This window comes from Octopus bimaculoides, chromosome 10, assembly GCF_046866305.1.
Source record: "Octopus bimaculoides isolate indiv1 chromosome 10, ASM4686630v1, whole genome shotgun sequence".
NCBI classification, from domain to species: Eukaryota; Metazoa; Mollusca; class Cephalopoda; order Octopoda; family Octopodidae; genus Octopus; species Octopus bimaculoides.
In genome coordinates, this window is record NC_142937.1 from 33688931 (window position 1) to 33702041 (window position 13111).

At 33.1% G+C, this 13111-nt stretch overlaps 1 protein-coding gene across 1 annotated transcript in view; it reads right to left on the reverse strand.

Moving 5' to 3' along the window:
• The window catches only part of LOC106877315 (cytosolic carboxypeptidase 6-like), a 1751930-nt gene that overhangs the window by 593290 nt on the left and 1145529 nt on the right, over positions 1–13111 (reverse strand). Inside the window, exon 9 of the mRNA XM_052971128.2 lies at positions 12714–12916. Within this exon, the coding sequence (XP_052827088.2) occupies positions 12714–12916 (203 nt within the window). The remainder of the gene's footprint in view (positions 1–12713; positions 12917–13111) is intronic.

Sequence of the window (13111 nt, forward strand, 5' to 3'; positions counted from 1 at the left end):
TCATGGGTAATGGCTTGGGTGAAGTGCTTATTTGTGAGGTTTGTGGGTTAGATCTGTCATTGATGAAAGGGGTAAAAAAAAATAATACAACAGAAGAAGATATGAAAGGAAATCAAGAAAAATAGAAAATTAAAAAATAAAAACAATACAATGATGAAGAAAGAAGAGGGAAAAGAAATGAAAGAAAATAAATTGAAATATGTTATGAAGAGGATATAGATATTGTCTGTATAGATATAATTATCTGACTAAAAATACAGAGAGAATGACAAAGATTTCTTTGGCTTTCATATTTACCAAAAAGACATTTATTGAAAGTAGAAATGAAAGGATGGAAAAATATAAATAAAAACCATATTTTTTAGTACTTTTTGGCCGCCTGTTCTTTCCATTTATAAATAATCTGTGTAGTAGAATGCAAGCCCCTTGGCTAAATTATTCTCATTGCTTTGCTAAATCTATTTTATTTCACCGACAGTGTTGTTGCTCTTGGCAAAAATGTGGGGTTTACAATATGGCATTGGTCCATGCTTTTATGTCTGTGACTTTTATTCTGGTTGTAAAAATAGAAATCAATATTCACTTTGCAGAAGGGAAGAGTAAGAGGAGGAAGTAAAGAGAAAGGAAAGGAGAAGAAAAATGAAAAGGAGAAGAAAGGGGAGAGGAGCAACAGGGAAAACGAAACAATTAAAAGATCAGTCAACATGTTCTAGGGAGTTTATGTTGTTCCTGGGCAAGATATGTTATGGTGTCCAATTTGATTTAGTTGTTAGGAGATTGGTAACAGATCAGGTATTTAATCTTCTGAGTAAACATTGAGTAACCATTCCAGTGAAGCCTCCTTTTAAAGCTCCTGTACAATTTACTGCTACAGGACCACAACGAAGAATGAGAAGGCTAATGAAAGCTAATGAAGAGTATCACAGAAATTTTGTTTTTACTAAGTTACATTGGAGGTGGAAATAATTACTGGTATCTCGAACTGATATCTTGAAAGTAGGTGAGAAAGCATAAAATATTTTTTACATGCTCGTGCAGGCATTCTGTGACTTGTGAACTTGATGCCACTAATGCTTCATTAAGGTTGCTGCATGAGGGCAGGTGGCCCAGTTGTTAGGCTGTGGTGTTGCATTCAAGCTCATGTGATTTTTACGCATTTTCCTCGCAAAAACAAAAACAAATTTTAGTGGGTGCGTAAATTACACGAGTAGATCATTTCCAGAATTTTTTCAGAAATTTTTTTGTTGAAAAATGACGTACAAATGTAAACATTTGTACCAGAATTTGACTCATTTAATGTCAGAATAGGTTTTTACAGAAAAAATAATATAATGAAGGTTGACTTTTATTTATTCTGGATGGTATAATGCTTACTTTTTCTGTATTAATTTATTACAACCATTAAATGGTTAACTACTTTTTGAAGTTTGTCATTCATGCTGGTAATCATGGTCCAGGCCTTATTCTACATTGCTTGGAGTTTCTACCTATTGCAATGGAGGCCAGCAATTTCCTTAAGAAGTCTAGTTTGCGTTTGCCTCCAGGAAGCTATTGTTCGCTTTCTCCGCCTTAGGACAATGAAATTCATCACCACTGACATTGCTGCTACCAGTTCTTACTGCATCTAATGTCGACGATAACATCATAATTTATCCTTGTGCAAGTAAACTCATTAAGTGAATATGACTTAGCGTTCCTACAGAAACCTTCATTTACCTAATATGATGTTTAATGTCATTTCATATTCATGTTGAATTATACAGCAATCTTATGTTCTTTTCATAGAACACTTGTATATATTACCGGTTCTTTTGGTATAGTAGATTTTTGCTATTCACAGACATGTATATTCTCTTCACAGACGTGTATATTCTAACAAGTCACTTCTTAAATTTCGCACCTCTCTTGTTAAACTTCCAAAGCTGTTTATTTTCTCCTTTCGCACCTCTCTTGTTAAACTTCCAAAGCTGTTTATTTTCTCCTTTCGATTTTTAATGTTTATTATGGTGGGTTACCAAACTATCAGTTTGGTCTCCTCGCTAAAACAGTAATGACAAATTTTAAAGTTTGCTTGACATTTTATAAGAGTGAAAGGCGGTGCTCCAGCATGGCCACAGTCAAATGACTGAAACAAGTAAAAGAATAAAAGAATATTCCATACCAAAGGTTCCAAACAGAATAGGCAGAAAATCAGAGCTTCAGACAAGAAGTCACTTTCGATCAATCAGAATTCTGTTTATTTAATCAGTTTGAACAGTCACCTTCCTCTGTTGGTTGAGTAAAGTGTCATCTGAGATGATGTTTATTGGTAATTAAACTTATTTTGCAACACTTGTGTGTATTTTACAGCTTTGTTTTTGGTGATAAGAATTAAAAACAACTTTTCCTGTGATTGTGATTTGAGAAGACATACAGAAGTATACTAAAGATCGGGCATAATCTCTTGTGGGCAAGAAATGTAAAATAAAGTTAATCATAAACAACACAAATACTTTGTAATTTAATAGCTTTCAATGTGATGTCTGTTAAACAGAAATTATTTTTATTTAATGAAAATTTAATAAAATCTAATCATAAGTAAGTAAAATTATGCTAAATACAACTAAATTGAAAACCTTTTCCCCCGCTGGCCATATCAGCAATTCTGAAAACTTGGGTGTGAATTTTATACAAGTAGGAGCTTTTTTTAACAATTTTTATTCTGAAAATCACCTGTGTAAATTACAAAGGTGCGCAAATTACATTGGTTTTTATAGTATTAGATTTTTCACTATTTGCTCTTTTTAAAATTTCAAACAGCTCCGTGCAGCAAAGCCTGCACCCATATCTGCAGCTTGAGTACAGTTTAAAGCCTTGTTGGTAGATGTGGTAGCCAGAAACGGAAAGAAGCCAATTGTACATGTATATATATGATGTGTATATGTGCAGTTGTGTGTGTACATGTGTGCATGCGTGCATGTGTGTGAGTTTGTTTCCCCCCACCACCACCTCTGCTGGTGTGTTTATGTCCCCATAATTTAGCAGTTTGGCAAAGGACGTCGATAGAATAAATACCAGGCTTTAACAATATGCTGTGGTTGATTCATTCAAGCAAAAATTCTGCAAGGTAGTGCTCCAGCATGGCTGTAGTTTGAGACTGAATCAAGTAAAAGATAACGATAAAAGATATATGTGTGTGTGTGTGTGTATTCTTTTATTTTTTTAATTGTTCCAGTCATCTGACTGAAGCCATGCTGGAGCACCACCTAAAATTTCAGATCAGTAGAATATATAATATATATTAACATATAAATATATAAAAATATCTGAAGTCTTGTAGTGCTTTCTAAATTTAATTGTGTCAATCTTGCTAAAACTAAAGGGTTTGATGAAACACAATTAGCACTGTGTAAAAAGAAAACAAAAACAATAAAACACATCTACTGCATTCATTTGGTTAAAATTTGTCAATACAAGATACGTAATATTCATTAGTGTACATTGTAAATATGGTTTATACTTGCTGCTAATTTTTTACCTGTTGTCATAAAATTATTCCTGCCTAGGTAAGATGAGTATAGTGACGTTGGCAAAATGGAAGTGTTTTCACCTATATTATCAAAAATATCGATTACTGGGCACCAACTCCAAATCAAAATCTTTAATAATTAATTAAATAATAACTAAATCATTAATAAATAATGTCACCAAACTATTATGGTATTAATTGCAATTAAGTTAAAAAATGAAAAGAACTTCAAAGAAAATTTCTTTACAAAGCACGAAAAACATAAACATGGGGTGTTAACAAGAAACCTTTTGATATAAGGTTTTTTCTAAAATGAGGACAGATTTTGTTTCTCCTACAGAAAGTGCTTAATTTCAATTTTGAATCCCTAAACAACATTATTTGAACTCCGGTTTGCTGTGATTTGGGATTTAATGACAGCAGCAGGTGTCTGTGGTATAGGACTTTTAGAGTTAAAAAGAATGAAATGTGGAAAATAATCAAGATATATATTAGAATAAACATACATGTTGTATATATTCTTTACCTGGATATGTATCCATGTTTCGAGTTCAAATGTGCATAAAAAAATTATATACACAAAGAGAATGAATATTCAATATATTCTCCAACTGAAAAACTATTTTGTTATAATGCACACTATTTTAATGATGTACTGAGAATTGGATTTAAAGAGAAACTAATATCTATATGTGTGTGTGTATGTGTGTGTATGTGTATGTGTGTGTGTGTGTGTGTATGTGTGTCAATATGTATGTATATGTATGCGCTAGAACGAAACCAGAAAAATAGTAGAACTATGAAAATAGAAAAACTAGGAATACAAAAATCATCTAATTTAATCTAACTTTTAGTATGAATGTAGTGTCCAACATAGCTAGAAAAATCTGAATGTAGATAAAAAAATATTTCTCCATCAACCATAAGTACCACAAGCTGTTTAAAAAGCAGCTTAAAAGTTAGCAATATTTGTGTGAGAAAAAACATTGACTCACAGATAGCTCAGGGTGATAAGACTAACGTCACACTTTGAAGCAAATCACATTATTCACCAAAATGTAACTTCACAATAAAATATCCAGTTTATTCAAAAGAAAGCGTCTCACAAAAAGTTCTATTATACCAAATGAAAGTATAATCCAAAGATGGTATCAGTAAGGATTATATTGGGTACACAGAAAATATGCTGAAAGGGACCTGTGTGCAATATAGTTTCTCTTTCAGTAACAAAAAGGAAGTAGATAAAGAATTCTACTTCACTCTCTCAGTATATCTGGAGACTGAAAGAGAAAGAGAATAGAAGTGATAACTCAGTAAACAAGTCCAGAATTGAAATCATAAACCTTAGGTTAAAGGATCAAAAAAATGCCTGCACTTGATCCCAAATACCTGCAAGAATTACAAGAACTGAATGCAGTTAAAACGCTCTTGGTAACAACATCTGATTATAACAGTAATATCCACTAATCAGGAAGAAATATAATTAAAAATTGATCAATGATATTAAGGTAAAACTGTGAACAAATTTTGTGCTTTTATTTAAAAACAAAGCAAATGAATCTTTAGTTTCAAATAAATGAATATGACCATATATGCATACAGATACATATGCAGAATATGCATGTAGCTGTATGATAAGAAGTTTACTTCCGAACCACCTGGTTCTGGGTTCAGTCCCACTGCATAGCACTTTGGGAAAGTGTCTTCTACTACAGCCTCGGATTGACCAAAGCCTTGTGAGTGGATTTGGTAGATGGAAACTGAACAAAAAGCCAGTCATATATGTGTGTGTGTGTGTGTGTGTGTGTGTGTGTGTGTGTGTGTGTGTGTATCTAGTGTGTGTGTTTTCATGTCTGCGTTTGTCTTCTCATATTACCACTTGACAGCTGGTTTTGGTGTGTTTATGTCTCCATAACTTAGTGGTTCGGCAAAAGAAACCAATAGAATAAGTTCCAGGCTTAAGAAAAAAGGAAAAAAACCCTGGTATCAATTTGTTTGACTAAAACCTTTCAAGGCAGTACTCCAGCATGGCCACAGTCAAATGACTGAAACAAGTAAAAGGATAAAAGGATAAACGAATATATATATATATATATATATATATATATATATATATATATACACAGATACACATGCAGAATAGTATTCCCATATATACATACAGAAAGAAACATAAGAAGAATCTGACTATAAAGAAGGCAAGATAACCAAGTGGTGGACACAATGTAGTTTCATCACTTAAAACAGGGTTTCTCAACCAGAATGCACATGATCCCTGGGAGTCCATATAAGTTTTATGTGCAACAAATTACTTCCACCTGCACAGTACACAAAATGCTTTAACAATTCTATTATATAATTCCTAAGAGTATTTAACTATAAAAATATAATAGGGTTTATTTTATAAATATTGAATGGGTATGAGGGTCCAGTACGAGGGTAAAATAGGAATCCAAGGGGTCTGTAGGCAAAATGTGGTTGAGAAACACTGACTTAAATATGATCATAGTAAAAGAGGTAATCTATATACAGTAATCTGTCACTATATCGCGGTTCACTTATCATGGTTCACCTATTATGGTTTATTATTGAAGCTTACGTCGATTCCTCTGTGGTGTTGTTTTGCATTTAAAATAAAAGAAATATATACAAATTATAAAAATAAAAAAATATACAATATAGAACTGCTTCTATTTTGAGAATGTTCACCTATCGTGTGTGTGTGTGTGTGGGGGGGAACATAACACCCGTGATATATATAGAGGGGGCATGTGTGTTTAAAAACATTAATTGAAAGAGCTCACACACTAGAAAAAAACTTCTTCCCAAAAATTGTTATTAATATCCTGATAAAAGATTTCATTACATTTTTTAAAACATAATTCTTTTAAACATATCACCTTTATACTTTAAAAATGTATTAAGTAATTCACATAGACTTTGAAATGTACATATATATATATATATATATATATATATATATATATATATATATATATATATATATATATATATATATATATACATATATATATATATATATACATACACACACACACACACATATCATCATCATCATCATCGTTTAGCATCTGCCTTCTGTGCTGGCATGGGTGGGATGGTTTGACAAGAGCTGGCCAGGCAGAATCTTGCACCAGACTTCTGTGACTGCTTTGGCTGGATGCTCTTCCTAACACCAACCACCCAGCAGAGTAAACTTGGTGCTTTTTACATGGCACAAGCATAGGTGAGGTTAGTTTTGGCAAAGTTTTTACAGCTGGATGCCCTTCCAAACACCAACCACTTTACAGTGTAGACTGGATGCTTTTTAAGTGGCACCTACACTGACAGGGTCACCAAGTAACTTGCAAGACAAATATCTTTTGAGAGAGGAGGGGGAATTAGAGGCAGTGATCTTGTGTCAGATGATGAAAGGTTACAGTGAGACAGAGATACAGAAACAGGTGTCTTGCTGTAGGGGAGGTATATATACAACAACTTCTGTCTACCAAATCCACTCATAAGGCTTTGGTTACCTGGGCTATAGTAGAAGACACTTGTCCAAGATGCTATACAGTAGGATAAAACCTAGAACCAAGTGATTTGGAATCAAACTTTACCACACAGCCATATTTTGAAACTTATTAGCAAGATGAGGAATATTAAAATTAATGGTAAAGTTTATCATGGAATTCACCGGATAAACAACACATTCTATGCATTCAACAATTATAGCTTATTTAGTGTTGAACATATCTTAGTTTTTATATCTCAGTATTTATGTTATAGTCTAGCATGAGAAAGAAATAAAAGTGGGGGGAACAAAATAAAAAAGATAATAAAAAAATAACAGCAGAAAATACTAACTTGGGTGACATGAAGAAGCAAAAGACATTCGTAAGAGAATTGGTTAAAAACTAAGCAACTGAAGTACTTCAGTGTTTACACAATGACATCGAGCTAACGAGATAATTTCATTTACTAATAAGATTCATCCTAAGATGTTTACTGAATATTCTACTTCTTAACTTAATTGGTTTCTTGTTATAATTGTTTTACTGATAGGATATGTGGGTGAGAGGAGATTGGTAGAGATGTGGTAGGAGGCTGGAGAGGAGAGTGGGGTGAAGCAATTGGACAAAAGACTAAATGTGATGACATTTAGTTTCAGCAACAAAAACAACTAATAGCAGTGATTTCATTATGTAAGTGATTGATGGTTTGGCAGATGCAGTGGAGTTGTTAAAATTCTGTTGCTATGTGCCTTTTGTGCTTTGATTTCAAACCTTGCTGGTGCTGATTTTCTCTTTTATTATGGTGGAATTTGAACTCAGAACATGCAGACTGACAAAATACCACTAAGCATTTCACCCACCATGCTAACAATTCTGCCAGCTGGTTACCTTAATGATAATAATAATAATAATAATAATAATAATAAAAATAATAATAATAATCCTTTCTACTATAGGCACACAGTCTGGATTTTGTGGAGAGGGAGACAGTCGATCACATCGACCCCAGTACTCGACTGGTACTTAATTTATCGATCCCAAAAGGATGAAAGGCAAAGTTGACCTCGGTGGAATTTGAACTCAGAACATAATGGCAGACAAAATACTTAATGTATATATATATATATACATATATACACACATACATATATACATTTATATATATCTATATTCTTTTATTCTGTTACTTGTTTCAGTCATTTGACTGCGGCCATTCAGGAGCACTGCCTTTAGTTGAACAAATCGACCCCAGGACTTATTTTTTGTAAGCCTAGTACTTATTCTACTAGTCTCTTTTGCCAAGCCACTAAGTTAGAGGGACATAAACCCACTAACATCGATTGTCAAGCGATGGTGGGAGGGCAAACACAGACACACAAACCAGCACACACACACATGCGCGCATGGACCCCCACCCCCCACACATATATGACGGGCTTCTTTTAGTTTCCGTCTACCAAATTCACACACAAGGCTTTGTTCAGCCCAAGGCTATAGTAGCATACACTTGCCTGAGGTGCCACATAGTGGAGCTAAACCTGGAACCATATGGTTAGGAAGCAAGGCTTCTTACCACACAGCCACTCCTGCACTTATCACCTATATACACACATACATATAAGTTGTAACTATATTTTGCAATCAATGTGTACCACACTCAGTGAATTACAGCCCTTCAGTCATAAGTCCGATCCTTTCCAATGAGCTTTTATACAGTTTCTTCTGCCCAATTTCATTCACACAGCTTCAGTGGACCTAATACTACACCGTAAAAGATAATTTAGCTAGATGCCATGCAGTGGAATTGAGCCTCTAATTTAACTTCATTATTGCCTAGGAAACTTATCAGTAATCCAGCCATGTTCCATCCATCCATACACACACACACTCACACATACATGTGTGTGTGTGTGTGTGTGTATATATGTTTGTATATGTACATGTGTATTGCTCAAGTTCTAAAAAGTCTCTGCAAGCGTGTGTGTGCAGGTAGGTAGGTATGCATATTATGTATGACTTGATATATTTTCAGTTCATTCCATTTACATTGTATATTCTATATATACATACACATGTGCTTTTTGTGGGATGGAACCCCTACAGTCCAGCTGTCATTCAGGAACAAGCAGGACTAAATAGGATGCCCTCTGCTATTGGTGATTGTTTTGGGTGCCAATTTCACATATACAACTGTTATTAACACCAATATAGGTATTATAATGAATACAAGGAAATGACTGCTTTTTCACAGTAATGCCTTTTGGATGAAAAAGAATGAAGATGAACTATTTAATGTCACCATAGGAAGACATCATGGAGCAGAGGTAGCAGATCTGGATGGTCTCTGCATCCTACATGGAATATAGGCTTATATAGGGACAACAATTTAGGAGCAGGTACATAAGAATGGTAGTAATATGGATAAGAAAAATGTTATGCAAAATATTTAGTCAACTTAATTTAAAGAACACAGTTATCACTGATCTTATGCTCATTTCCTAGACATGAAAATAAATCATAGTACAGGCAAATATGAACTTTTTCATAAATCAAATAAGGAAACTCCTGCATTGACAAAGGTTTTGATAATCCGTCATCAATGATTAAACAATTAATAGCATTAACAAGTGTGTTTTCAAGTTATCCTCTGGTGAAGCAACTTTCAAAAAGGTAGCTCCATATTACAACACTACAATAGAAAGATCTAATTTTAAAAACAATATAAACTATATTTGAACCAAATTTAGAGTGGACAAAAAGATAGAGATGTAGCAAAATTTTGTGATATAAACCTCCATATAATACAAGCATAGGTACAAGTGTGGCTAAGATGATTTCTGAGACTTATAGATACCCATTTCCCACACTCTCATAAATATCGCCAGATATTTAATAGAAACGTGGTTAAAGTTAGCTATAGTTGCCTCTTAAACATAATATCAATGATCTTCAATTACAATTTGAAAAATAGCATTAGGAACACCTCTCATAGATCTTAAATTTATAGATCCCACAATAACTGTCATCTGAAAAATATATGCCTGGAAAAAGAACTGATTTACAAAACTAACATCACTGACACGGATGGGATCGTAAGAATGTACATTGGAATGAATGGAAATAGCTTCATGGAAAGACACTTGCAACACTTGGCTTCATTTAGAGATAAGCACAACAGACACATCTTTATCTCAGATGACATGGAACCTTAATGACAGGAGCGTGGACAACCACCCCCTTATAAAATGGAGCATTGTAGCTAAGACCAGTAAATACACGGAACAAAGCAACAGATAGAACCTCTGTATCACAGAAATAAAACACCATAATTACAATGGCAAATATTAAGAACATTAGGGAAGAAACTTTCTCACTTTGTATGCACAAACGACAAGTACAAAATTTTAAGTATAAATACCTCATCACCTGTCCAACCAGGATAAATTTAAGGTAATCTGTTATTATTGATTATGTATGCAATATGCATATTAGACATATATTCCCAAGAACTTATGGTGGAATTCTTAACTGCACACTAATATATATCATATATATAACACACACACATGCAAGACATAACATATATCTTATGAACTCACATTTAAAACCTTCGAAAACTTCCTAAATAATATAATACAGATGAATACACATTCACAAAATGCAGGCATGTCACAAGTCATGTACATACATGCATATATATTTCAACACACACACACACACACACACACAGATGGGATATTGATACATTCTCATGTATCAATATCTCATTTCCTTACATGATGCTATTAATATATCTTGAGCTCAAATTCTGGAAAAAAGCCAAGGAAGATAAAAACGAAAGAAATCCCTAAAGAGTTGTCTTCTCTTATGTTTATCTATTTATTCTGAAATCCTGTATATTCTAATGTATGTCATGTTGTTCCATTCAAAATGGAGGCGATACCAACATATTTAAGTAGCTTGCTTGAAAAATGAAATTGTAGAATTTCTGTCCATGTGAAACTATTGGTAGCATTATTAATGCACATGCACACATGCGCGCACGCACACACATGCTCACCACCTATACATGCACAAAATAGAAGAAAACAGGTTTCAAGGAGACAAAAGTTCATCATCTGTAGAGCAGTATAATAAAATGTGTTGTGTCCTGTTGACTTGCACATAGATATGCAAAGAATTAAATGAAAGTTTAGCCTCATTAGAGAATTAAATGAGAGTGTAAGTGATTTGGAATGGCTACACTCACAAATTAAATTATATTTTTTTATTACAACAAAAATGAATTCTTTGAAGATTAAGTAACATCAATAAAATATTCTAAATAACACTGAATAAAAATATTAAATAACTGAGGGGAAAATAAAATACAAGAAAGAATATTCATTATCCTCAATATCAGAATGAAATATATTCTATAAGTTAGTAGTGTTTACCTAGCATCCTAGCAGTACTCTGTCCAGTTTCTGGAAGTATGTTCTGTACTTAAAGATATCAACAGAATGGCTACAAGAAAATGTCACTTGATTAAGAACACATTGCAGTATTCTAAATAACAATGGAACAAGTTCTATTTTATGATGTAGTCCCTTCACATATTTCTTTGAGTCTTCAGTGTTCTCTCACTATTGATTAGAACATGTCATGGGAATTCATTGGTGGTGCCGTCTATGATCACATGTTTAACAATATCAGAATTAAATAGTTTTTGATATATTTTGAGATGAGTCGCTGTTATTGGAATTTTGACGCCAAATATATTGATTAAAAACATTTTCTGTTTTTTTTTAATGTCCACCTACCTACTGTGAAAACAAGCTTTTGAAATGTATGTAAAACATGGAGATATATTCCGTATATTCATGAAATACTTTTAGAGAGAGACGAATCGTGTTGTTAGGTGGTTGCTATGGCAGCTAAACTAATAAGATCATCATTACCATAATCATCATCAACACCATCATCATCTTTGGAACTTGTGGTGGTAGGGGACCCATCACGGTTGCCATCATCATTGTCATATTCAGTATAATATAACCAGATTATTAACTCGTTGGACTAAAAACTCGAAGTCCAAAATTTCCATTTTGCCAGAGGCATTAGGTTAGCTATCTACAGAACAACATTCAACAAACCGTCGTTATTGGTTTTGGTGCCAAAAACATTCATTACAAAAAAGAGAATAAAAATAAAAACAAAATATCCACTTACCTTTCTATGATTGCTGGTTTTCACTGGGTCATAATTGAAATTCAAGTGAGACATGGACAAGTCTTTTGGATTTACATAAAATTGTTTTATGAAGAATCAATTTCACCTCCCCAATACCCAAAAAGTTGCAACAGTTATTAAACAGATTGTTGTTGATGTTGCTGTTATTATTATTATTATTATTATTATTATTATTATTGTGATTGCCATGACAATGATGATGATGATGCTGATATGATCAAATAATTAAATATATTCGATTATCAGCCCCCAAACCAGGATTTCAACCTTTGATGTAACAATAGGTTGTCTATTGAAGAGAATTTTATATTAAACTGTGTAGTGAATCTTTGTTATTGGGTTTTGGCATCAGAAAAATATAGGTTATTGACAAAAAGAAGAAAAACGAACAAAATATATAAATAAACAAATAAAAAAAAAACTATTGAAAAGAACTGTATTCAAAATATTCCACTTACCTTCTACCAGTGCCGGCTTTCACAGCATCTCGGTTGAAATTTGTGTTTGACATGGAGAAATCTTCAGCATTCATACGAAGTAGTTTTGGGAAGACTGATTGTTTCTCTAGACGGTCAACATCATCGTAAGTGTTACCATACATAAAACCATTCATGAGGGTTGAATGTGCATGAATGTCAATGTAGAATTCAACATCATATTGCTGTGAAATACACAGAGGTAATAAAGAATTAAGATAACTTCAAGAAATACTCATACAACAAAAAACAAAATGACATACTAGAAAGAAATTTATTCAAAACTGACATTTATAATCAATGTTCCAGGGTGATGTAGGTTGGATATTTTAGCTTCTAAATTTTTCTCTTAATTCTTATATTTATCCTCCAAACTTGCA